Here is a 27,875-nt window from a genome sequence, read left to right on the forward strand (position 1 = left end):
CTGCTATTTATTTTAACATACACTCACTGACCTCCCCCACAAGGTTTCGAGCACTGGGACCAGCTCTTCAATGCCCATTCATAAGTGTCCAGTTCGGCCAGAAGCACATTATTGTTGGTAATAAGGGGTAATAGATCCTCGTGTATAATGTACTTATATGTCAAGCTGATCTTTGCGTCCTCTTCTTGGGGAAGAACCTACATATGTGAAATTGAATACATGTAAATACAATACTTGGTTGCATAAATAGTCAAATTTTAAACCGATCCCTTCCTCTCACCAGCACTATAATGCCTTCATGCAATGGACCAGATGTTTTCAGGGTCTCTCTCTGACCATCCATGGAATATTCCCACTGTAAACCATTTTCGATGAAGGTCTTTGCTTCCGCATCTTCACTTTTTGCATTCAGTATGAAGCTGCCAGTGACTTGATTCTTCACAGCTGCCAATGAGGAAAGGATAAAATGTTGTAGCACCATAGATCAATAGGGGTGATTACATGCTACCATCTTATACATCTTTTTAGCTCTATTAATTATATCAATACAATGAAAACTCAAGTATCTAACAGCTGTCAAAAAGTCTTGACATATTTTCAAGTAAAAAATACCAATATTATGGATGAAGTTCCTTCTGTTCAACACAGACAGCGACAAGTGACCAATTCCACACAAAGCCGTGAATTAAACGAAGCAAAAAACAATAAAAAAAACAATAGTGGGGAGAGTTGAATCAATCAAATTAGTTGTCAGAAGTAAGTTCAAAAAAGGGAATATTAGTAACAAGTAATATTAAATTCAAACAATGCAATTCAACAATGCAGTCCTTTTTAAAAAAGGACTGCATCTTATGCTGATCTCAACTCTGTTCATCAAAAATTCAAGACACAAGAGACAAATACGTTCATACTTTAAAATGACTTGAATTTGACACTGTTTGTCACAGCCAAAAATGCAACAACCTGGTCTATTAAGGAGATATACACACCTGCCGACACACACACACACACACACACACACACACACACACACACACACACACAAACACACACACACACACACACACACACAAACACCAAGATTACAAAACATCAAGTTGCACTTCCAACAAAAAAGGAAGTCTCTGTTCCATTATTGTTATTCAATTCCCTGCATGAGGACTACTAAAGGATTATCTTACGTTATTTTCTTGTGCAATAGAAGTTTCAACCACAAGTAAAGTAAAGTAAAGTAAAGTAAAGTAAAGTAAAGTAAAGTAAAGTAAAGTAAAGTAAAGTAAAGTAAAGTAAAGTAAAGTAAAGTAAAGTAAAGTAAAGTAAAGTAAAGTAAAGTAAAGTAAAGTAAAGTAAAGTAAAGTAAAGGGCAATTTATTTCAGCGATAATGTTGATTTATCTGCTGTAAACGTAAGTGTTGTTTGCAAATTCCTGTGGGTTTTGAAGCTTTGCAAGTGTTGCCTGTTATTACTTCATAGTGCATTCTATAAAAAAAATATTCATTTTTCACCTGGGGCAAATGTGTTTTTTTCTTGTTTGTTTCTTGTTTTGTAATCGTTCAGTCATGTAATGTGGTTCTCTCGTGGATTATGTAATCATTTCAGCAGGTGAAGACCAAACTTTAGGTTGAAACAATATACAATTTAAATGTGTTGGCGCAACTGAAATGAAGAGCAGTCCTCCTTTTTTTCTAATTTACTTCTAATTCCTGGCACCAACACTAAAATAGATGGATAATAGTTTTCATGCATCGCTCAAATCAGGAACTGTAACATTTACAATTGGAGCAATACTGAGATAAATCACACAATACTGAAGGGCCAGGGGAATCATGTGTTACACAGCTGGAAAATAATGAGAGGCACACTTACCAATTATATGAGGGGAGGTCTCGTTCTCTTCAATAACAATGTGGCGGGCTCCAATGGGGATGTCAAACATTTTCAGCATTCCTAGCAAGAAAAGAGAAACATTACAGGGATCGGCTTGGCATCTTTCAAAATAGGGGATTTTTTTTCCAGGCATAACCTACACCCAATTATATCTGTATTATGATCTGTATAATGATGTGATATGGAAGTAAAAAACTTGGTGAATGTTACTGTTGACAGTTAGCTGCAAGCGCTCAATTGTTGTTTAGGAGGATGTGTTGCAGGTTTGTGACGTCTCTGTTCGAATGTGGAAAAAAAATTGACATTTAACCCTTAAGTGGGTGATAATTACCATTTTTTTTGGGTGTCTTGGTGAGCGTCAGCTTCACAGTGCGACAGTGGGAATTGTCACCCTCACACACTCCGCATTTGTCCTCCTCTTTGTACGAGCCGACCTCCTTGTCGCAGCCTACATGCTGCGCGGGGAGGAGGAGCAGAGACAGTCAATCAACTCGGGGCAACCCTGCGTCTGATTTTTATGCAGACTGAGATTACAGTCTAGACAGTGGGAAAGTGATGCCATGGGAGGACACATCTGTTTCGGAGCCCCACTGTCTGCTTTGAGATGATGCATACTGGAAACACACCCAGATAGAACAGGAATGCAGTCAAAACATGGAGGAGCTGGCCCACAACAAGTCTCAACCTTATATTCAAGGTTAAATATTCAGACAAAATACCAACTGTGTATGTGAAGTGTGCTGTATTTCCTTTAACATAACAGCAACAAGTCTTCAATTACCGCACTTCTTCAATTACTTGAAAAAGTACAAGTACAAAGTAAAAGTACGGCTTTAAGCACTGAAATATAAATTGTATTTACTAGATTTGGATCTGGTAGAAGAAATGATAGCTGGCAAGAGTCTTGATGCAAATAATTGATTGAAATTTAAAAACAAAAACATATTAAATTCCTTTTCACGCCACACTGCTTTCAATGTCAACTTGAAATTAAGCTTTTAATAATAAATCATGAAAGTTAATTTGAAAAAGTTTTTTATTAAAGGCGTGTGCAAGTGCCTTAGTGACTGTAGGGTACACTTTGGGAACTGGGGAAATCTGTGGATGTTGAGGAATGTAAATCTTTATATGTTTTATTGCTACATTTGTTTTTTAAATCAGGTAACGGTTCTTTAGACCCTCTCTGGTTCTGTTGAGGTGACACTGCTTCCTTTATGTCTATTCCTTTTCTTCATTTACACTTGTTCTTTAGTCGCTGCACTTTTGGCTGCAGTTTTATCCGTTCTCCATATTTCTTCACGAGTGTAATGTTTTTTTTTTTTCCTTTCAGCACAGACACACACACTTGCACGCGCACAGACACACGAACAAAAACACATCAAGTTGCAGTCAAAAGCGGAAAGACCGTTCCCGACCGTGTCTGTTCAATTTCCTGCAGTGGGACTAATAAAGGATTATCTTATGTTATGAATAGATATTTGGAGCATTAATTCAAGAACTTCCAGGTTAATCATGTCTATTCAAATACATACCAAGCACTCTCCCCGCGCACACACACTGAAGTGATCTGAGTAGCTGCAGCGGGTCCCATCATGCATCACTTGGTTCATGAACACGACTTCCCCGGTCTCTTTGGATTTGCAGCTGAGTTCACACTTCCGGCTGTCTAAAGATGAAAATGCAAACTTTGGTTGGTCTAAGAAATGAAACAATCTGATGAAGATCTCAACAAGGCAGAAAGAAAGGAGAATAACTATCTGTAAGAAAAAAAAGTGCATTTTCTTGTGCACATATTATCAAAAATCTGCTTGACTCTTTATAGACTTACCATCTGGGTGCTCATAGGGTAGCCAGGTGTGTTTCATGTTATTGTGGTATTTGTTGCTCCTCTGGATGCACTGCTGTGCACGGAAGTCCTCATATGGGCCAGCGCACTCCTCTGTGTTGCACATCTGGTAGTCGAATGCAGAGCCAGGACAGTCTCGGCCACCGTAGGCAGGCCTGATCCGCAGCAAAAACAAAGAGCTTTGGAAAATGTTTTCTGAACTCGAGAGGGAACAAAAAACATATGCTACAAAGCTCTGCTTACTTATTTATGTACATAAGAATTTGATTTTTTTTTTTTATAATTTATTCAGTGGAGCTTTCCTGGTCAAAAATTCCCAAACAGGTTGTCAAATCATCAACATATATAGTCCTTTTGAACGGAACTAAAGTCCGCCGATAGCGGGAATTCTCACTGATCTCGTGTTGCACCACTTGTGCACCATTCAGGGTCAGAAAAAAACAGCGACAGCTGAAATTTCAGCTGGAAAAGTGGTTCGAGGGTTTGAATGTGGTTCGAGGGCATCTTGTATTTGCAAGTGTTATTTGTAGTCCCTATGTCCTCTATGGTAAGTCGCTTTGGATAAAAGCGTCTGCCAAATGTAATGTAATATAATGTAATGTAATGTAATGTCATGAATGACACCAGTTTTCACAGATAAGCTGCACTGTTTTGTTAAGGGTTTTAAAAATGTGTCACAATTTTCTGAGAAAAACTCAAGTGCCATTTTCCTTCTGAAATGAATGTAATAGCTAATGTTATGAGGCTATGTCTTTTTTATGTTGTTTTTATAACTGTACTTGGAGGATAAACCTCTTATGATCCAAACACATGCTGTTAAGTTTTTCTGTTGACTAATGGTTCACATCCAAACCTTTAAGACGCTGTTATGGACTCTTTCGAACACCCGAGGTCAATTTATTTCCTATTGTGTTAATGTTTTATTTCCCACCTGTGTCCCATCACTTAATAAGTTTCTGCCTTGCTCCTAGTACTTCTCCTCCAATGATCTCCTTGCCTTTTGTCATATTTTTCAACATCAGATCTTGTGTTCTATTTGTTTTTTCTCTTGCCAGTTAAGTGTTTGGATTGTTTTGCAAGCCAGCGCTCTGTTTGCTCTCTACTCAAATAAAGCCTCTTTTGATTAAGGCCATCTGCTGATTGTCTATATTTGGATCTACCCTCACTCACAAATGTGACAACAAATCCATTCAATAACAAGAAAAATACGAAATGAAGTGATTATGTCATTGCAATTAGACTTTTAAGTATATAAGCAGAGTAGAAGAAGCAAGGACATTCAGTAGCTCATACTCTTGAATTATATCCAAGTCGAGTTTCTGTTTAAGCAAAGCCAGAACTGGATGAAAAAGCGGCCGTGCTGGCCAGCTCTGCATTCACAATTTTACTGTATGTCATGATTTGTTGGATGAACTATTTGGCCACTAATTACATAGCGGCTTGTGTTTCTATGTGTGCTCATTCACTTTTCTGCCACAAAGAATTAGATTCCTCGCCACTGCAGCACTCACGGAGGGTTGTTGCACTGTCTGCTGCGGGAACGAACTCCCCCTCCGCATGTCCTAGAGCACGAGCCAAACTTTGACCATGAGCTCCAACTCCCATCATGGCCTTGAGGTTGCTGGCTGGATCTCCAGATGCAATGGCCCTTGAAGCACCACTAGAATATCAATGGCGAAGACAGAAAAGAGAAAAAAAAAGATGAGAGAACGTTTGAAAAAGCTGCGACGGCTACTCTAAAACAGCTTTCGTGTCTTTCCTTTTTGTTTCATTTCTAACTGCACAAACTTGCTAAATTTCACACTTCATATATATCCATTTCAAGCACTGAAAATAGACATGGAGACGAACCTTCCCTGGCGCACACTCCGTTCCATCCACCGGAGGACCTTTTTTGGTTTTACAGAAGTACTGGTTGTCAGGGTGACTGCACCACAGCTGCTTGCAGGGATCATACGTACGAAACTAATTAAGAGACAGCGAAATTTCAGCTTCAGTTTCAAGAATCAGAATTTCCACTATGCAGAGAAAAAACGTGTAAAGTGAAAGTGACAGTGAGACAGAAAATAACTGCTGTGTTGATTCTTCATAACTACTATGAACTACTAAAAAAGTATTCTTTTATATTTCACACTTAGGTATTGTTTTTGATTTGGACGCTGAATTATCTATTTGATGAGCTCTCAGGATTGAGTGGGTTCTTGAGCCTATATGGAGCCTATCTTTCCGCAGCCTAACAGGGACAAACGACCATTCACATGCCTGGGCAATTTAGGATCACCGATCATGTTTTTGGACAGAGGGATGAAACCACAGAACCCCGAGCAAACCCACACAGACACAGGGGAAACTTGCAAACTCGTCACTGAAAGGTCCCTCTCTGTTGGACTGCAACCAGGGACCTACTTGTTGACCGCCGCGCCACCGCACACCTCATGCAGTGTTTTATCTTCCATTTTACTGGATGCATTTAATCAATTAAATACTTGGCCCCCCAGAACAGAACCCCAATGTAAAAGAGACTTTGCTCTTTGTTAATTATAATAAATTAAGTTTGTTTTTCCTTTATTTTCCTTTTTTTCCTGTCCTGTTGTGGTTTTTGCTCCTGTTTTTCTCCTCCGAAATTAGGGGTTTAAGTCTTACTGATTTTAATTTTTTTCTTTCTGTAGTTGCACATTAGTGAAAGCGTACCCCGCATCTCGTCCAATGACAAGTGCGAAAGGCTCCCGCATCCCAGCGACCCTGACTGCAGGAAAAGCAGTAGAATGGACAGATGGATATTTCAAGCTGGCTATATAATTGTGTTTCTGTTTTTCTTCATTATGATGTGTTACGGTTCCATCGCTGTTTAAAAACTCGTGTCTTGCAAATTTATGGATGGTTATCTTTACTAATACCTGGCAGTCACATCAGAGAGGGACATCTTGATATTAAACAAGTCATAGGAGATAAGTAAATGGCCCGGGTCTATACTTGTGAAGTACTCACAGCAGTGCACATTTTATAACCAACACCAAAATCAAAGCGGCACTGCTCATCCATAGAATAATTTATTCCAGGGAGCTCGGGAAGCTTCGGCCACTTGTGCTCAGAGGGATCATCCAGCAGGCAGTCATATGAGCTGAAGAAAAGATAACAGGAGCAGGTATAAGGCGTTTGGGGATGAGAAATTGCCAAAGTGTGGATAAGAAGCAGTTCTAGAAAATCAATACCAGCGGGAGTTGTTTCACCGTGTGCAACATTCACTTCATACGAGGCCAAATGAGGCTGAGAAATTAGGATTAAGATGTGAACGCACTGTATGTATCGATTGAGCTCCTGCTTGCTGCACCGTGACCAGTGATAACGGTGGAAAGCTGCTTGGACGAGGGGCGCCATGATGCTGCCCATACTGGTCTCATCGGCGCAGCGATTTCCCTGGCCATCGTGCTCCATTCCTAGCCTGGGGGAAACATAACAGTGTGATGACATGCATGACATCATGGAAATACTGAAATCCTTGGACTCTAAAGATCTTAATATACTCCAAACACTTGTGTTCAGTTGAGAAATTCACACAGGGTAATAATCAATCAGTTAGTGTGGAGTAAAATCTGTCTGTATAATCAAATATACTTAAGACCTTACTTGAGACCTTAAGACACTTTAGAGTTTTCACTTGTTACTTAAGACACTTTATAGTTAAATGTATTTCTTATTCTCCTTTTTTTTCCAGACAATTTTCTGTTGATATTTATTATTGTTATATTTTTCTTGTAACTCTGGCACAACAATTTCCTTCGAGATAAATAAAGTCTTTCTTATTCTTATTCTTATTATTATTCTTATTATTATTCTTATTCTTATTCTTATTCTTATTCTTATTCTTATTCTTATTCTTATTCTTATTCTTATTCTTATTCTTATTCTTATTCTTATTCTTATTCAAAAGTAACAGTCATTAATATTGATGACATTTCTGTCATTGAAGAATTTTTTTGATTTCCCGACAATAATTAGACCATAAAAGAATAACATGATGGTGTTTTCTGGGCTTTCTGTAATTAGTGAGTGATGCAGTCAAGTGCTGGGTGACTGTCTGAGATTCTTAAATCACAGACACTAATTAAATTCGCATTTCATTACCTGGGTTAAATGTTGCTAAACAGCCACATTCCATTCATTTTTTTCATACTTCATTTTTAATTAATTATTTTGAAGCATTTCGCAAGTTACAGTACATCACTTTTCAGAAATTCTAATCTTTTACATCTTGCTGTATTTGACTAATATTAGCAGTTTCAAGAACTGGGACTCAAGGCAGCCATGTACATTTTAGCCCAGACAACAAAAGGATCCCATCATTTTTCCGACAAGTGTCACGACCATTGTGTTAAAACTCGTATTTAACATCACATGCCTGATTCAGGCTGACAATTTAAAACCCTGTTTACCCCGCAAAGCTACAGGCCACTGGCACTGCAATTACAATTGCTTGAAATTGCATAATTATCCACCTCAGAAGGCATTTATGGAATAATGGAAAAATGAAGTGAAAACATGAACAAAGTGAGCTGGCATCATATCATTACTTCTGATCCCCTCTCCCATCTCATGTCATTACTGCTTGCTATCCCACACATCCAATTATAAACAAGATAAAGGTATTCTAATTTGTTTTCATTTCCTAGAGTGTTGATTGACTAACTAGCCGTACAACTTAACTTTGAATTATACTCTGTTGGGCCCCCTTCAAATTTGTTTTTGTTTATAGTCGATACCCTGCTGGTATCTGCAATCATAGAGGTAATTCTTTTGTGTGCATTTTCTCCATCCATATATGACCTCACCACATGTGTAGTAGTTTCAAAATCTGCTTTATAAAGAAGCTGTACTGATTTGTAAAAAAAAAACAAAACACACGACAAAAACTCAAGAGAGAGGATAATATTTTCATTGATGTCTTTAGCAGCAAATGTCTAGGGGAAAAACAACCCTTAAAGTCTCCCCCTAGTGGTCATAATTCTCATCATGAACCACAAGGGAGTCACAGGGGTTCACCTTCTCTTGGTCTTGAAAGGTAGATCCAAACAAAAAATCTTTTGGGAACAGGGTTCAAATAGGTCACCCCCCGGCTGCTGGGTAGAGTTGATTTACGACAACCGTGAAACATTCACAGGGGTTTCAGGAGGGGAAAATAATTCATAACCAGATCCCATCCGTCTAAGGGTTAACCAGGGGTTGATGGCTGGTACAAGCACAGCATCTCCTCCCTGTGAGAGGATGGTGAAAACCACCAGGCCAGCTACCTTACACTTTGATCATATCAGTAGTTTTTATTATCTTTCTTATAAGCTGTACTCAGTGTCCAATTCAAATACTCCGATTCAGCTTATGAAATTAGTTTTGACTTCCATATAATGAAATATGTAAATCCAATGCAAAAAGGCCCAATTCATTATCTTCACAAAGAAATTGATAATAAATGTATTTCATGTATAAATCAGAAGTGATAAATATCAATTAAAAAAAAAAAAATTATCAGCAATTGCTGATTTCATAATGTGATAGCGAAAGTAGGATGTAATTGCAAAATTTATGCACATGATATATTAGAATTCCTAATTTTATAGTCATGTACATCATACAGGGCGCTGTGGCCCCACAGCACAAAGAAACCTGGTTCGATTACGACAAGAGGACTCCAGCACCCCCAGCGACCAGACAATGGATCTACATTGTACATAGTCAAGAGATGTACATTGTACTGCATGAAACTTTTGACTTGAAATATCACAAGAACTATCAGGGAACGCGTCATTGAAGCTCAAAACTGCCTATATATTGTGAATATATTTTTGTGACAATTGTAACTATGCAAGAAGATTCAAAAAGATACAGTTTGAATGTAACTGATAAACTCTTTCCAGTCTGTTCAAAACTAATTTTGTGGTCTGGTTCACCTAGAGAAAGTGACTCAGAGGTATTTCATTGTAGTGACTCCGAAATAAATCAAAAGCTTTTTAGCAGTGATGTTCATGTTCATGACAAATGAAAGATCTATTGTCACTCTGATCACTAAACAAATTAAATGATATTGTGGAAAGTGTGTGATGAAAAGGCCACACAAATAGCTGTGAACCATGACACTTCATAATATCACACATGAATTATGATGAACACAGAAATACAGCTCAAAAATGATCAAGTTACATAGAGTACACGCGGTATATATATCCTCCAGTTCACTACTTAAAAAAGTGCTGTTGAATTTAGAAACATCACTGACATAATCTGGTCGAATGGAACCCTATCATTTGTAAAATTACATAAAATGCTGTGTAAAATATTTGACCCACAGTGAAACTTCAGGATTTAAAATCCTACTTTGCATTAAAAATCTACAGTATCTACAGTAAGCTCAGTTGTTAGTCATTTTGAAGGAGCTGTATCCAATGAAGGATAAGTCCACTCAAAATACACTCCAGATTATTGATCCACAGGAAATCTTTTACGATTAGCATTTGCTTTTTTGCGCTAAAGTAAAAACAGTTAAAATATGACATGAATTCCATATTTCAGCGCTGCACAGACTGTCATGGAAATTAAAGTGCTGAAAATCTGAAGCAGACCAGCAAAGCTGTGGAGGATCTTATGCATGTTTAGACTGAACTGACTTGGACGTTTTCAGGTCTGCCAACAACAGTCTGGAAGAAAACACACTTGAGGACTGCTGTGTACTGTTATGCGCCAGGGTGAGTTGTAACAATCCCAAACCTGGGTTCACACCCAAACTCAGTCAGAAGCAGTTGGAAAGGAGAAAGCATTTAGAAAGTGGGGAAAAGGACAGGTTTAAAGAGCTTAAATAGAAGTTCAGCTAGGTGCGGAAGGAAGATAAACAACCTTACTATTAGAAACTCCAACACCCGCTCTCGGGGAATGACTGCGTCTATCTAGAGAAGGCACAGACGGATTACGAACTGCAGCTCCCCATTCTGTCAATGACCTGCTCTTGGTCAACAAATGAATGAGCTCTACTGTTGATTGGAAAGACAGTGGGACAGATCTGACACCTTTCCCTGTGACACTGCCCACTCCCTCCACCCAAGGGGTTTCACATCCCCTGCCAGACTTTCCACACCTGTCCACCACAGCGCTCCCACCCTCTCCTCCCGATACCAGTCATTAGGAAGGAGAACTCCTGCAAAGCACCTGGACTTGACTTGTTTTCTCTCTTCACCATGAGGCAATGTGCCAATGGGCTGTCTCCATTGTTCACAGACATTTTCAACACCTCATCAGAGACACACACCTTCAAGACTTCCACCATCATCCCCGTCCCCAAGAAAAAAAAAACACAGCAGGACTAAAAAGCCTGACCTCCGAGGTGATGAAGTCCTTTGAGTGCCTTGTTCTATCTGAAATCCATCACAGACTCACTCTCGGGCCCCTGATCAAAAAAAGCACAGCAGAAGATGTGCTTTCTTCGGCAGCTGAAGGAATTTAACCTAAGATGATGACAGTTCACTTCTACACGAGCATCATTAACACCGCTGCCACTGTCAAGGACAAAGGAAGACTACTGTGGATTATTCGCTCGGTCGAGAGCGTGAGTGATTGCAAACCCGCCATCCTGTAGGACCTGTACACCTCCAGGACCCTGAGGTGTGCATGTGGGATTACACCATCCCATCCCAGACTCTCTGGCGGGAGGAGGCTACAGTCTATTGAGACCAAAATGTCACACCACAGAGACTGTTTCTTTCCATCAGAGACTGGCCTCATCATCTCTCTTTTCTACTGGTTTATAAACCCATCAGGAGTGTAATAAGATTCAGAAGCAAGACTCTCTATGGGAGCAGACATATCTACCTGCTTTACACAAAGAGCCACTTGGGTTCTGAATAATACAACTGGCCTTGGCAGTTCAATCTGAAAAGAAAAAATAGAGGACAAAAGTTCAGAGTCCAGATGTTGTTTATGGAGGGCAAAGCTAGTAATGGGTGCTAAATGTTACTGTTTTCACCTGAGCGTTTTTTTTTTTTTTTTTTTTTTTTACTAGAAGAGGAGCACAGTTCAAGGAATAAACTAATACAATTTTTAGTCAACATAGCGATGAAAAATTGCAATTGGCAGAGGTCTGTGCCCACAGTGTGCCTCTTTGTCTACAGGATTGTGCAAAAACTATTGCTATTTGGGCTTTTTTTGCCCTGGATTGCTGATATCCCAAATAAGCAGTAAATCGCTTGTTTACTCTGACACATGTTTGGGTTTGTGTGTTTTTCGCTTGGCGTTAAAGAATAACTGGATGGAAAATGTGACTAAGTCCAAGAATGTAAACATATGTACACAGCGAAGAAAGCAGTTATGAAATAAGGTTTTAACATGTTTTAATAGTTTCAGCTGTGGAGAGTTTGGATGGAACTTCTAATGCAATTTGACTGAAACTGCAGGTGTTACTAGAGGCAAATAAACATATTCTATATGAAAAAAAAAACTTTTATGAGGGGCATTCAAATGAGAACATAAATTGCATTGTTCAACAAGAAAAACAGCAGATGGGATTTAGTGAAGAAGGTGATATATGAGAATAGAACAAAAGAGAAAAATGTCAATAATGAAATCTAGCATAAAAGAAGGGTGTGGTTCTAATTAGCACATGCCAACAAAACAATACTAAACAGGCATAGTCGCATTCACCATAAATACATAAATGCAGTCTGTGTGACAGCGACAAATTAATCTCTTTGCATTATATACATACATTCATTCATTCATTCATTATCTAGACTGTTTATCCGGCACTCAGGCTTGCAGGGTTCCTGGAGCCTCTCCCAGCTGTCAGAAGACTAGAGAAAGGATTCACTGGGATCTGGACTGTTCACCTTTCAATCACAGGGTCACATACAGAGACATTCAACCATTCACACGCACATTCAAACAGGTCTCCAGTGAACCTACTACATATCTGCATGGAAACCGGAGAGCCGGTACAGACATCAGGAATACATGCAAACTCCACACAGAAAGGCCCCCTGACGCAATCGAACCAGAGTCCCTCTTGCTGTGAGGTGGAAGTGCGAACCGTGAAGGAAAACCATTAGTTTCTCCTCATTGCCTCGTAATCACAGGGAGACTATGTCAGCCCTCTGACAGTTGAAGATACCTGTAATCCTGGTAAAATGCACCTTCAAATTGCCATAGATCTACTCTTGGCTTATTCTAGGTACATTGTGCCATGCATGCGCCTGAGGCAATTGTTAAATTGTAATTTCTCAATATGAGAGACTCAAATTGGTGTCAGAAAGAACTTCATGCAATGGCGAATGAAGAGCTCCAAACCCTTGAAAAAAACCTACCTAAAAATGACAAAAAACCCAAAAATTAATTGATTTAGCCTAATTGTAAAATGATTATCTTCACACTTCAGTTACTTGCTGAACAATTTATATTTAAGTTAAAGATGAAGGAAATACTAAAGCCAACAGAGGGAATTCTCAGGGATGCAGACCGAGGAGCCAGAAGGAACACAGCTGCTCAGCTCTGGATTAAACACAGGATGTGAGGAAGACAGCTGTTTAAGTCACAGACTTCTTTCTGCACTTATTTGTATGCCATGAAATATGAAGGTTTTAAGGGAGGCCATTTCTTGAATGCCCTTTCCCACCAGCCGCGGGGATAAGAACAAAAACATATAATTTACATATTTAAACAGCTAGAATTCTGTGAGATGGATGTGCTCATGGAGAGAAAGTCATTATGTTGTATTAAATTTAACACCTGGAGAGATCTGACGGAAGAAGTCATTTCAGCTTTTCTGAAAAAGCTGCATTTTATAACACACACATCAGTTTAGTCTTGATTCAATCCAGGCTGTCAAGTAAATATAGCCTGACAGAGTGACTTATAAAACATCTTGCAACTCAGTAACTTGATTGAATTAAAAATCAAAGAGAGGACTTCAAATCAACAAAACATGTCCATTTTCAATACATGTAATATTCCTGGGCTTTTTTCATTTTGTTAAGTTTCCTCAGAATGACCAGCTGTGTTTGTTACAGTTATTTGTCAGCAATATATGTATAAAGACACAAATACTCCCCCCCCCCCCACCCCCCACTCCCCCCCCCACACAAGATTATTTTGAAATGAAAGTATTAAAATATTGAAATAACATACTTCAACTCCTGAAAATTTCTCTCCTGCTTTTTTATTTCCCAAATGTCCTCCTGTTCAGGGAAATCACCAATGTGATCTTCAGAGTTTACGCGGCAACGTTCTTTTTTTTCTGTCGTACTAATTGAACGTCTTGTTTTTAATCTAGTTTGACTGACTGATCGAGATCACATCAAATATCCTTCCTCGTAATTCTTCTTAATTTACCTCTGCCTGCTGTATGTTAAGACAATATTGAAGAAAGAGAGACTGGGTGGAAGAGAGATGTGAGCATTGTCTTTGAAACTATTCAAACCAATGTGTTATTCAAAAATAAATTATTCAGAGAATTTATTTGAGACAATATGAAATTACTCCTCATTCAATACAGGAATCAGCCACCCAGAATTGGATTCCCTCTTTTACCCCTGAGGCTCAATGACTTCATATGGACTTTAAAGAGTTTTAAAAACCTTACTTTACTTTATACATTCACGGAGAGTGCGGAAAAGAGGTGAAGAGACGGGTCCAAGCAGGTTGGAATGGGTGGAGAAAAGTGTCAGTGGTACTATGTGATAGAAGACTTTCAGCCAGAATAAAAGGAAAGGTGTACAAGACAGTGGTGAGACCAGCGATGATGTATGGACTAGAAACTGTTACAATGACCAAAAGACAGCAGGCAGAACTAGAGGTTGCAGAGATAAAGATGTTGAGGTTCTCTTTGGGAGTGACCAGGATGGATAGGATCAGGAATGAGTCTATCAGAGGGACGGCACATGGTCGATGTTTTGGAGAGAAGGTCAGAGAAGCCAGACTGAGATGGTTCGGTCATGTACAGAGAAGAGATAGTGAATATATTGGTAGACGGATGCTGGAACTGGAGCCGCCAGGCAAGAGGTCTCGAGGAAGACCAAAGAGAAGATTTATGGACGTAGTGACAGAGGATATGAAGGTAGTTGGTGTGAGAGAGGAAGATACAGAGAATAGGGTAAGATGGAGAAAGTTGACTCGCTGTGGCGACCCCTGACGGGAAAAGCCGAAAGAAGAAGAAGACTTTACTTTATACATTCAATTGCATTTTTTTTCCTTGTCTTTCTTGGAGAAAGTTTCTTCGTTTCTGGACAATAGTATGAGAAATAGGGAGTACAAATTTTGAAATACTGGCCTTTCAGGGGTTTCCTTTACATTATTAAAGTAGTATCTGTTATAACAATATTAAGAGTGAAGAGCAGTTAAGCTACATTCAGAATTGCCACATTCACTCGCATGCAGGCCTCAGTTGTTTTTAAGCAATGCAGCCAAATTAGCTCATCTTACCTGCTCGAGTACCTGCACGCACGTGACAAGAAACCCTAATAGTTTATTGATAAGAAAACAGAGCCCTATTACAAGACACCGCTTTTGATCACAGACAACAGTCGGCATCCAAACTCAATCAGTGTAATTGGACGCAGTACAACCCCGAGACTCTGCTGGTCCTTTTCATCATCATGCGATTACTCACACATGGCCAGTTTCATGAGCAACCACAAAGGCGGAGGAGAAGCCGTCCTCATGGTTCAGAGTGCAGCTCCTCAGTGGGTGGCACATCCCAGTCACTGGAGCATAACCTGGGCGAGAGAAAAACAAGACCATACAGCCCCGATGATCAAGTACCAGAATGAATGTAATGAAATTCTCACAATGCTGATGACTAGGGTGGAAAATCATCTCCCAATTTGACAGCATTGAAGAAAAGTTATGCCATTGCAGTTTTTATAAAAAGTGTAAATTCAGTACATTTTTTGACAGGCTCACTCTATTGCTATCTGATCAACTGGCTGCATCAAAAAATGAAAAAAAGAGCCTTCTAAACGTGAAATAAAGGGAAAATAAATCAATTTTACATTCAGACATCAATCCATGTTACTAAATTACACTGATAAAATATAATTCTATGAATACCCAAGAGAAAATGTCTGAAAAAAATCGAAATACCCTCAAAGGAGGGGGTGTTCGATGCTGATGAACAGCAGAACTACAGAAAACTGGAGAACTTGGCGGGGGTGAGATTGAGCCCGAGGCTCCTGATGTACCAAGCGTCAGCTTACTAAAGAGACGGCGAAATTTCAAGCTTCTTATCATTACCCAACAGACACCCAACTCATATCGTTACCCGAAATTCTTTGTAAAGCAAAGCACAAACATCAAAGATAACTCGATCAAGAGGTGTGCAGCGATTTAGCTTAGCATGTTTGCTTCAGTTCGGAAGCACACTGGTGCTGTTTTTTAATTTATTCATTTATATTTTTTTATTTTTCCTTGCAGCTCACAGATCATATTCATGCTTTCTGACCATTAGAAGATCTTTCTGGCATGCAGTTGAAAAGCAGAAAATGGGGCATAAAGCACAGCCAACGTGAAGACTATCCAAAAGCAAGTACATCGGGTTATTTTTAAGGCACTGAAAAGGCAAAATATGTCCGCTGAAATTTTTTTGTGGCAAAATTCTCCTTTTTTTGTCCGGCCGATTGATTTGTTACAAAAAAAGGGATTGACAATATTGCGTGTAAAAGAGCAAAACGTGTAAGCAGTTGTGGAGCATAACCTTTTATCTGAGAGGCAGATAAAAGGATTTAAGGAGAATGCTACTACATTCCTGTGAATAGGCACATCGCACATTGAAGCAACATGGAGAAGCAGCAGCAGCTGAGCTGGGGTCAAAACATCTACTGCTGATGTCATGAATGAAGAGGTGGGCTCTATCATCTGGTTGGCAAACTCAAACACTGAACACGCTGCATGGCAAATAAGTCAGTAACAAAGAAGAAGAAGGAAAGTCGCTCGCTGTCCATTTGCAAAATGTGGCAAAGTCAATATCAATTGAGCTTCGTAAAGCTACGCCAACAACATGCGCTTTGTATTCTTACAACAATCTTTTCATCTATTTACTCGAAAACCCACTATATTTGGACAAAGAATATACCGTCTCACAGCTAAACCTTGACAAGATAGTGCGATGTCTGGTTGGGACAAAGAGACTCAGCTCTAGGTCCAACCCAAAATAGTACAAGGCGCCATAGAAACTGATCTTGTTATGACCAAAACGGAACAGTAGCTATGGCAATTCAGAGGTGTGACAAGCAAACCAGGTAGCCTCAGGGTTGTCCTCTAAACATGACACGTGTGCTTGAAAAGTTAAAGGGATACACAAGTCAATGGAGGATATTGAACTTGAGCACAGAAAATTCTTGTTCTTTTATGGACAAGATTTCTCTGGCATCTAGGTTTCTCACGTCAGTTTTTTTTCTTTTAAATCTCATTGTTGAAGTGCTGCAAGGGAGAAACACAACATGAGACAAACACTAAACTGAGAGAGAGAGCATGTATGGTATGAAACGTCTAACAATTACATACATGTATTAAAAAACACCTTTTAAGATGTTGTGAGTAACACCAAGTGTAATCTCTGTTAATAGAATAACGCTAATAATAAAAAAACGTGAAAACATTTCTGGTTTTCTCTACATGCCAAAAACTTTCTTCAACATCAGTCATAATTTTCCTGACTAGGGCGGCATCAAGGTCAAGTCTGCAGGCAGGTGGCCATTCAGGGGACTTAGGAGACCTCAGCCACAGCCTTCACTGCTAAATGTGTCCATCAACCTTACCTGGGCGAGACTTGAAGCCAACCCTTTGTGAATGGAAGCAGATACAAGCACTCACTCTGCACAGGCCTCGATCGAGATGAATACAGTACCTTGCATACCTGCGGGACCAAAATCTTGCCTTGTAAGAAAGATGGCATGATCGTGGTACTCAGCGTGGTCAGGATCACGCCGCTGCTGCGTGTTGGCCCATCGACACACCTGCTCAAGGCTGCGGGAAGGGTTCCCACGCTCAATCAGGCTTATAGACTGTAAAGATACGAGAGCAGGGATGCTGTTTTATTGCTCAAACTCCATTGTGCTTTTACTATTTTCTTAAGAAACAGCTGGTGATTTGCTGGCATTTTCTCCTCAATTGTAATGCAGCTGCTCCTCATGAGTGAAAACAACTAAAAGAGTTCAACCAGTTTGGATCTTCATGGAGATCAAGTGACTTCTTACTGCTATATACCTACATAACTTGTAACAAACTAATAATTTGTGAATTAATAAAGTATTACTTTGAGTACAAAGTGAATACCATTTGAAACACCAAGGTTCTGACAGAGGAATAGACAGTTGTCAAAACAAATGACATAATAACAGTTAATATCGCTTGGTAACTTGATAGCATTGAATTTCTGACAACTTAAAAAAGAGACATTAGAGCATGGAAAATCAGACTCCATTTATCAGCAAAGGTTGAAAACAAATGCGAGAGAAATCTAAAGCAGCCTGTCCTCAGACCACAGAATTTTGTGCTCCCTAAAAACCCAATATCGACTGGCCTCAAGTAACAAATTCCAACTGCGCTGAGGAGATTTCCTAGCATCTCGGTGGAAAGACAAATGTATTTATGGTCCTTAACTTATTTAGATATGTATTCATATATAAAAAGAAGCAAAAAACTAATAAAATGCCGAAGCAGAAAAAATATATTGGTTATTGACAATGCAAGGGAGAGGAGAAAAACTGAAAATATCTAAAGAACCTGGCAAAGGAGTGTTATTGCTATTAGCAGCTTCGGATGACACATGCAGCATGTTTGAGCTCTTCAAATTGGTGCTGTATAAACACATTCTGCCAGATTGTTACGCAGTCATATGGAGAACACTAAAAACTCCTCCGGCCAGGAAGCTGCAGTACATTAAGAGCTTTGGAGGCACTTGAGGACAAATCGCAGCAACTGAAACTGGTACCTTCTGCCATTCATATAAACATACTGTATATGTTTATTTTCATAAATATAAAAAAAATACATTGAAATAAATTATGAATGAATTTTTAGGTATAAACCATATATAAATGTAACACAAGTGCTTTGAGAGGGAACTATATATAACACTTTGAATAGATAATGATCTATTATAATTTTTTTCTATTATTCCAAAATAATTATTTTTATTATTATTCTATTAATCTACTAACCGAATCTATAAATAATCAATTTGTTGCTATTCACAAATACTGCATGGATATGTGCTTTATTTATATTATGTTCTTGAACCTTGTGGTGCATATAAATACCATATGATAAAAAAATCTTTGTAATGTTGTATTGCAATGGATTATAATATGTTAGCCAAAGCCAGTTCTTAATATTGCAGACTGCTTTGCTCTGCATTATCAGTGCCTGCTGCACATGTTCATCGATAGACACAAAATTACATTATTCTCACGAAATGTAGTGCCTCAAATGATTGCCACATTGATTTTACAGTGGCTCTTATATAGAAAGACCTGTCAATCATGAGGGATATGTAGCAGAGAAACCACATACCGCCACCAGCATGTAATGGGAGAAAAAAAACAGAATATACTTAGCTCAAGTATCTTGATTGCTCAAAATGGAATTTGATCACTGCGGTCGAAATTTTCCAAAATGGAAAGTGCTTAAAGATTACAATGAATGCCACCAGAGAGATTTGATTAACTGCCTGTGATCATGTCTCTCTGTATGCTGAACCAAAAATGTCAGTGTGTCTGGGGAGATTTCAAATAAATTACAATTAAATGTATTATATGTGTGTTTTCTTATTCTCATATAATCTCGTCTAATTTTTTGCCAGGTGCCGACATACATTTGCTTTTTCGTGGTGAATATTTAATTTGTATTATAAGTTCTGTTCTTTCCATTTACATCAGTAAGACATGTGGGACACAGTGCAAATTTCAGTTGTATTCATGTGAACAGCACAAAGAAATATTATGCACAGATTGATGTTCAATATTTTAGTGAAAGGATCCAGTAAGAAGTGGAGGTTTAGGGCTGTTGGTCATGGCAAATTGTGAAGATGAGATGTTTCGGGACACACGAGTGAAAACAATCCACAATCTTAAGAGTCTGCTTGATTTAATTGATGGAAATCATCAGTTATTATCAGTGCTTAGTATTAGCATGCTCTTTGGGTGAGTGTTGCCATTCTCTCCAGAAGATTTTAATTTTATGTTTTTTTTTCCTTTGTCCTATTCCCATTTCCCCTTGGTTAGCTTTAAAACGTATAAATTGGGCTTCTTTTTGGAAAACAAATTAATAGGGGCAGGTCAGAGGGTCAGTCTGGGAAACAGCTCACCTGTCGATACCCAACCATTATCATGCGGACAAGGACAATGTTGATATTGGTGCCCAAGGATTCATCGTGATAGATTTCATCAACCTGAAGGAAGAAAGGACATTGAGTGCATAAAGGGTCTATAATCGCAGTCGCTCTCACTTATCATCATCATTCAGTGTGCATCTTTTAATTGATGATATTATGGTAATATGTGGAACCCGCAATGGAAAATTGAACAAACATCCTCATGACCTTTCAGAATTAGATCCCTTGGTTTATATCTCATCTGCAATTTTCATAGATAATTACCACATGTCATTCAGCAGTTAGAATCTATATGGAACAATATTTCTATATGCTTATTTATCAAATCGAAGAGCAAAAGATATGATTTCCTGACTTTTACTACAGCTCTTCTTATGCCACTGCATAGTTAATCACCACATCAGTTTCAAATCCCACGAAAGCTTAATATACATTGCATGCCAACCACTTAGTACTGACCTTCAGGCACTAATGTGGCCATTGGTGTCAGAGGGTCCTATCAATGATATAGTTGTGGGGATTTTAATCATTCTATAATAAGCAGGTCTGGTAAATAAATATACACGGAGCTCCAGGTTATTACCATTGATGCCTGAAAAAGTGCCAGACCTTTGGTAGCCAAACTATATTGTGCAAGAATTATTGTATTTTAGTTTTTAATTTAGTATTGTAGTAAGTCCCACTTAGTTAGTCTTCTTAAATTATTCATGTGGGTAAGACAGAAAACCCAATGATATACTGAAACAGATAAAAACATTCTGCCACTGGTCCGTATGGACCCATCCTGAGCTCCAGCAACATGTTCACTGCAGCCCAGATGGGCTGCTTGGGCAATAAAATCAGCAATGAGTGTAAACAGAGAAAAATCAAGTTGCAAATGGATGAGCACTTGCACCTGGACAAGATCTGCTCGGGAAAATAGGGCCCTGGCACATTCTCGTCGTAACCCGTCACAACCTGACATAACCGTTATTAAGACAATCATGTCTCGAAAGCATTCCCGCTTGGCTGTCATGGCTCTGCTCATATCTCTGACGTGTGTTTGTGACCCACTAAATCCCTGTCACTACCTCATTAAGATCTCCTCAACCTTTTTCTTGTCACTTTCACTGCTGTCACCCTTCAAGCTTTTTATAAATGTTGATACCTTTATGGGATATAAAAGTAAAAGCATCGTTATTATTAACAGGTGGGAAAAACAAGCAAAGCTGGAAATGTGTCAAACTGCCGTTGGATTTTATTATAAGTGTCGTGCGATTTCTTCTGCCAAGATAAAATCCCCTTTAAAATCCATTCAATTCCCCCTTTAGGGTTTTTATTTTCATCAAGTAATTAGTTCACATCAGGACAGGTCATTCTTTTTACAGAAGCCAAAAAGTAATTTTACTTTAGTGAGGAGTGGATTGAAATTAACAACATGGTTAAACAGCATGGTGAAAAGAAAGAGCACCACTTGAATAGCAGACTGTAATTTAGTCTCACAAATCAGCCTCACATTTCTCTAAGTCATTCTGAACATGCTTCTGAGAGAAAGCATATGTTTCACAACTGGCATTTTAAGGCATTTAGATTTGTGGAGTGGAGTCATCCTGCATGTCAGAAGCTTAGAAAATAATTTATGTAACATCTGTAGGAAATTATACTGATCTCCATCCTTAAAAAGAAGATTATTACGAATGAAGGCTTCTCAAATCAGCTCAGCTTCCCCCGCCATCCCCTATGTTAAGTCAAAACCGCAATTAGAAGAAGACGTTTTCTATTAAGTTGCAAATTGTGATTTTGGGTGCAGACTTTCAGTAAAAGCAAAAAGTATTTTAGATTTCCCAATAGACACTGTTATGTCTTGGCTAGATCACTTCCAAAAGTCAGCTGTGCTGAGCTGGAACAAAGAGGATCAGCTGCATCAGACAATATCCATCCCTTTGATTTAAAACTCAAATGTAAAAGCCTTAGGAGAGCGCTTCTTCATTTCAGCCAATGAAGATATGAAGCAAAAAGCCAATCATCAAGCTTCAGATCCATAAACAATAACATAAAGATACATTTAAGACTTATTGAAGTTTTCTCCAGTCTTTATGGTTAATCTTCTTAAAAGCAGACATTATATTTTTGCAGGCAACATTTGTTGCTTTGACCTTTACCAGTGGAGAAGGTTGAATTGTGGCTGGTTGAGACTTGTGATCTGTAATTGGTTGAAATAAGTACTTTCAGCCTCTGGCTGTCATATGGGAATTCCCTTCTCAAATCATGATGCACACGTTTGTATTGATCAAGCACACACTCGATCTATCGATCCAAAATTTGGCTCATATCGATCATTTTGACTGATGTTGAAGAGTAAAAGATTATAAAAGAGCTCTGCATTAACACAGGATCATTTCAGTTGCCAAGGTGTCATATTGGAAATAAAACCAAATTAATTCTAGGCATTTTGGGTTTTCCTTCATTCTTGACAGACATGGAATCAGACTACCCCTTTTGGAATTAAAAAGAAACTAGATACTTTTTATTTATATACAAATGAACACATATTCCAAGACGATTGAATTTTGGTTTAATGTAGTCCCTTCTTTCATTTAAGTCAAGCTGCTATGGTAATATACCGACAAAATACAAAATGAAGAATTGATTTATTGTAATAGCGAAATTAATTATAGTATCATTATGTCTAACCGACATAATATAGGTTGGTAACTCAAATACAAAGTTTTGAGTTTTTCAAATGAAGTTTTTGGTGCTGTGGGAAACAAAAAATAAATGCATTTTAGTCCCACTGTAATAAGAGAGGGTTGAAATCACAAGTCTCTGAAATTTGGTAACTGAGAAAAAAAAAAACTATAGTGGATAAATAGGGCTACAGGAAAATGAAAAGAAAAATGTCCTATTTTGTGTAATTTTCCCTTCCTCTTATAATCTTCAGAAAACTGTTTTTGAAAGACATTTCAATTTATATTGATAAGTTTACACATTAACTTCAACTGCACAGAACAAACACTGTCTGTCATGAAAGGTTTGGTTGAAGTCCAAAATTGCTGTGGGACACACGGTTACAATCCAAGGAATTTAAGCAAATATTCCATTCACAGAAGCCTATTCAGGTCAATAAATGCTGTAATGAAAACTCAAATGACCCCAAATTCTTACAGATTTGTCAAGATCTCACATTCCTTTGTGGTTTAAACCGACCTATATTGTATTGTTACTGAACATACAACAGTTGAAATAATTCTATAATGGCCGATGAAGCATCGAAAAAAATCACCGTTTAACATAAGTGTTGTATATTCGGGCACATTTCAACCTTTTGTGTGTCCTAGTGTGGGACGGGCCAATCCCATGCATGCTGGGATGATTGCAAAGCCAGGAGGAGCAGACAAGGGCTGGAGTCAAACTGTTGTAGCTGAAAATGAGAGAAGCAGCTGGGAACTCCAGGCGTTAGTGTCCCTGGATTGTGTACGGCATCACATCGAGGTGGTCAAAAAATGGTCAAACAACACGACCATTGTGCTGCAGGCACTTCAGCAGTCACCTTGGCTACATGCAGACAGGATGTCCAATGATCAATCCCTCAGGGAGAGTTTCTCCACTTGGTACTACACATTCTGCAGCCGCGGAGCAGGGATTCAGAAGGATTTGAGTGGGCAGAGCTCTTTCAGACACAGCAAGCCTGTGGCTTACACAGCGAAGTAAGACCCTCATTTGTCGAGACTGCTTTCTCTCTAGATTATTTCTCGCAAAAAAATTGTTTAGCTGGAAGAAGAATGGTAAGAACCCGATTGACTTTAATGACTTCAAAAATTCACTTTTCCTGTGCTTATCAGAGGAATAACGAACAACATCGAACTTCGCCCTCACAACCAGTTTGTTGTTTGAAACACCGAAGCCTTTCGAAATCGAATATTTTTCCACGACTGGGGGGTGAATAATGAATATAATATCCTAATAAAATAAACAAATCATTTCTTATAAGCAGAGTTTAGCAATGAAAGCAGACCTGCGGTGTGGTGTGGTTTCCATGACTGCTCAACAGAGTTCCCAGTCAACTTTCTAATTGGTCTAGAGCAGCTAATCAGACCACCATGCAGGGTCCAAATGGTAACTGTTACAGAGTGAAACCAGCGCTCTGTGAAAATCTGACTTGGGGGATTTGGGTCCAGTAAGTAGATTATGGTGGTAGGAGCTGGTGGGGCCTGTAATGAATGAGCTGAGAGTTTCTTTTTTTGAAAACTCTTCAGTAATCCATAAACAGTGAAAAAAAAAGGGGGGGAGGCTGTTGACAAGTGTGGCATGGACTGATGTCAGAGAGGACAAAGACACAAAGATCTTCACAGGTAGCAAAACAAAAGATCTTGAAATGATAGAAATCAAATGATCCATTTTTGAAACCCTGGAGAAGTTAGACATAAAATGATGAAGAAAAAAAACTTACTATGTTCATGAGCGTAAGAACATAATTCTGCACATGTTCTTTGCCATGGAAGCGCACAACTGAGTCATCAACTGCGAGAAGCACCTCGATGTTGTAGTCATCTGCCTTCGCATGCCTCCGCTTGCGCTCAGTTTCGGACCATTTGTTTTTGACGAGATCCAAAGCAGGCGGGAGATCTGCGATTCCAAAGTTCGCAACTGGAAAATCGGACAATCGCAGTAACAGGTTAATCAACGAAGAGCGGGACTCTAACACTGAGGCAATTTCAAACCACACATATTACATTTTGTCTGAGGATGAGCAGCAGGATTACAATATGATAATTCTAAGGGTTTGAGGACGCTAGTTTGAAACTCATTCAGTTGTTAGTCAAAGTGCTCTCCTTGGACTCATAAATTGTTGGCCTAGAGACAGTTTTCCTCTCTGCCTCACATTCAGTCACACTCCGATGAATACTTCCAGAGCTTGAATCACACCAATCTTCTCGTGTCACATAGCACTTTTTTTTCAGAAGCAATTGCTTTTCTTTTCTTTTTTTTTCAGAAGTTGAACGCTATATTTCAACAGGTTGCCTTCGATAAAAAATGTTTTACCCTAAGGAGAGGTACACATGTGAATTTCAATTTAACACACTCATGACAGGAGCAGCACAAAGAAGCATTTTGTGAGCTGAGACTAGCGTATCTCATAAAATGGTTCAGAATAAGTCTTAAATCTCGAAATGCATATATTACACACAACAGTGGGCAATCATCAATGGCCTCATGTACCAATTATTTTCTCCAGCGTTATCATGTTATTACAACACAATGCCATTTCACCACATTTCAATCTCTTTAACTGTGTGTAAGAGCTACAGGTATGTAGGACAAGAATACAAGCAATGCAGTTTCTCATTAAGGTTTGTTGATATCCAAGCTCCTTGTCCTCAAGGCATTAATTCATTTCTGGAATTCTACCCCTACCTATCACATCCAATACCATTAAATAATTGTTTCTTTCCATCCATCCACTATCTACCACTTATCCAGGCCACAGATAGTCTGGAGCCTATACCAGGGCTAATTGGATGAGAGGCGGTATACATAGCCTCTTGCAAGACGACATATAGATAACAAAATACGTTGAATCTCTCATTCAGTTTCCCTTTTTTTCAATGAACCATCTGCATGTTTTTTGATCGCAGAAGAAACTGGAGGAAACCTACACAGACACAGGAAATACATGCAAACTGCACACAGACTGGCCTCATGTAAGAGTTGAACCAGGGTGCGTCATGCTGTGAGCTAGAAGCGCTAAGCACTGTGCCACCCCATGTTATTTTTGATTGTACCTTATTATTTGTTTAGGAATTACAAACACAATGATTAGCTGGTGCTATCATAGAGACCAGGTGCATGCATATTATAAAACAAAAAGTGTTTCGCATAATGATGATGTATATCATACTATCAATTATGTTAATCTAGATATTTGGACATCTTTATGGCCTTATCATGCTTAACTCTTTTTTGGGGTTCTAGACCTGACATAAATGTATCTTATCAATAATCCCTTTAGGGGATACTTAAGTTGTAAGTTATTTCAGGTCAACAAGTACGAAGTCAAGCTTAATTTTAGTAATGCATTTCGCAATGCTGTCATTAAGGGAAGCCTTAATGACTTCCCTTATTCATCAATAATTCTTGACAGGACTCATTTAAAAAGGCATACTAAATTGAAGCTTGAAATGTTAATAATGTTGTTTTGCCTAAATGTTCTTGCACTTGTGTTGCTATGTGGAATCAGTTTTCCCTCCAGATGTTGTCAACATTTCTTTAAATTCTTTGTTCTATTGGGATTCTGGGATATTGGGAGTCTGTGGTGATCCTAATTACCATTTCTTTAACCATCCACACATTTCTAATATGATGTTTTCATTTGTTTACATGACTCCTCGCGGATGATGTCTTGCACATCATCAGCAATTACCTCTGTATATATTGTGCCATTTTGTACTGTGACCCTTTTTCTGCAGTTTATTGATGTTTTATGAGCAAATTCAAGATGTCTATAAAAACACGGGAATGGAAACCACTTACGTCTCTCAGGCAATGTGAAAAGACCCATGAAGATGTATAAAAAGATTCACATGCATAAATGGAATTGGACCAGCAGATGCTTAAGCTATTGTTTTAGCAAGGAAGGAATACAAGAAGGAATTTGTGATGAAGTTGTTATGAAAAATTTGATTGCAATGAAAATACTGTAATCCCTGGTACAACCACAGGATGCCAACTCTATACATTTTATTGGAATAACCAACACTAACTCAGGTGGTTCGCCAATTCAGGAAAAAAAGGATACTAATGAATACAGAAATAGAAGGTGAAACCAAGAAAACCTCTTATGTCCAATTTTCAATTTATAGCTCCATGACATTCCATTTGCACTTACACTCTTACTATCTATGTCATTGTTTAATGGCTATCATTGATGACAAATATATATATATGATGTAATAAACCTTGAGCAAAAAAGTCAGTGTCCCATTTAATTTGTGCTTACCTAGATGGCCTCTAACAACTAACTCTTAATCCTTACGTTTTTCTAAAAGTGTTTCATCTCAGTGAACCGAAAACCGTTTTCAGGGGGTAGATGAGGTTTTATTTGATGTATTCTATTTCTTGTATTTCATACTCCCCTGGGAATGATGCATCCACAGCAATGCGACACACCGAACAGTCACATAGTGCTTTTATTTAACTTTTTTTTCCATTGACGTCACACTTCCACTCTTTTCCTACCTTCATTGTGGAGGTGTTCCCTGTTTTGGCTGGGCTCCCGCTTGATGGCCGACCTGCGGTACACCACATGAACACGCCCTTTCACTTCCACATCCTGTTGGCCTTTCTCAAGGGGCTCAATGAAAAACTCTCCATTATCAGTCCGGATCAGACCTGCCTGGAAAAAAGAGGGCTTCAAATTAGTCCAACCCTCAGCCTTCAAAGGGTGGTATTTCCACTAAAGCTGGCAATTACACTTAGTCTGATCAACTGGAAGATTTATCTGATGGGATGGATGATGCAGGTATCAATTAGTTGAGGCGCCTCAAGTCCTTTCAGGCAGAGTCAGTGATTTCCTCATGAATGAAATGATGATCTGTGACTCAGGTCAACCTTATATTTCAAACCACATACACTTTTTATTATACAGTATGTCTTTGGTACCAGAGGCAGGTGTTCACAAACGTCAGTTTCTTTGTCTACACCAAGGGTGGGAAATAATTTTTGGCTGGCGGGCCTCATTTCTCATTTAATTTTTATGTGCGGGCCAACTAGGTATCATGTAAAATTGCAATTTCAATACTTTTA

General features: G+C 38.7%; 1 protein-coding gene across 2 annotated transcripts in view; it reads right to left on the reverse strand.

The window, feature by feature from the left end:
* The window catches only part of adamts14 (ADAM metallopeptidase with thrombospondin type 1 motif, 14), a 51,512-nt gene that overhangs the window by 5,856 nt on the left and 17,781 nt on the right, over window positions 1-27,875 (reverse strand). Inside the window, exons 3-17 of one of the 2 annotated variants that reach the window (XM_086139828.1) lie at window positions 27,309-27,465; window positions 24,523-24,719; window positions 20,067-20,150; window positions 17,616-17,763; window positions 15,372-15,477; window positions 7,032-7,175; window positions 6,722-6,854; window positions 5,585-5,698; window positions 5,245-5,393; window positions 3,716-3,888; window positions 3,420-3,553; window positions 2,219-2,342; window positions 1,867-1,947; window positions 281-444; window positions 32-197 (exon numbers count right to left, since the gene is read on the reverse strand). In XM_086139828.1, coding sequence (XP_085995954.1) covers window positions 32-197; window positions 281-444; window positions 1,867-1,947; window positions 2,219-2,342; window positions 3,420-3,553; window positions 3,716-3,888; window positions 5,245-5,393; window positions 5,585-5,698; window positions 6,722-6,854; window positions 7,032-7,175; window positions 15,372-15,477; window positions 17,616-17,763; window positions 20,067-20,150; window positions 24,523-24,719; window positions 27,309-27,465 — 2,074 coding nt within the window. Of the gene's footprint in view, window positions 1-31; window positions 198-280; window positions 445-1,866; window positions 1,948-2,218; window positions 2,343-3,419; window positions 3,554-3,715; window positions 3,889-5,244; window positions 5,394-5,584; window positions 5,699-6,721; window positions 6,855-7,031; window positions 7,176-15,371; window positions 15,478-17,606; window positions 17,764-20,066; window positions 20,151-24,522; window positions 24,720-27,308; window positions 27,466-27,875 lie in introns of both variants that reach the window. The other variant, XM_086139827.1, reaches the window with a different exon arrangement.

The sequence above is a fragment of the Fistularia commersonii genome, chromosome 32 (assembly GCF_037954325.1).
Source record: "Fistularia commersonii isolate RoL2024-O1a breed Wild chromosome 32, RoL_Fcom_v1.0, whole genome shotgun sequence".
NCBI classification, from domain to species: domain Eukaryota; kingdom Metazoa; phylum Chordata; class Actinopteri; order Syngnathiformes; family Fistulariidae; genus Fistularia; species Fistularia commersonii.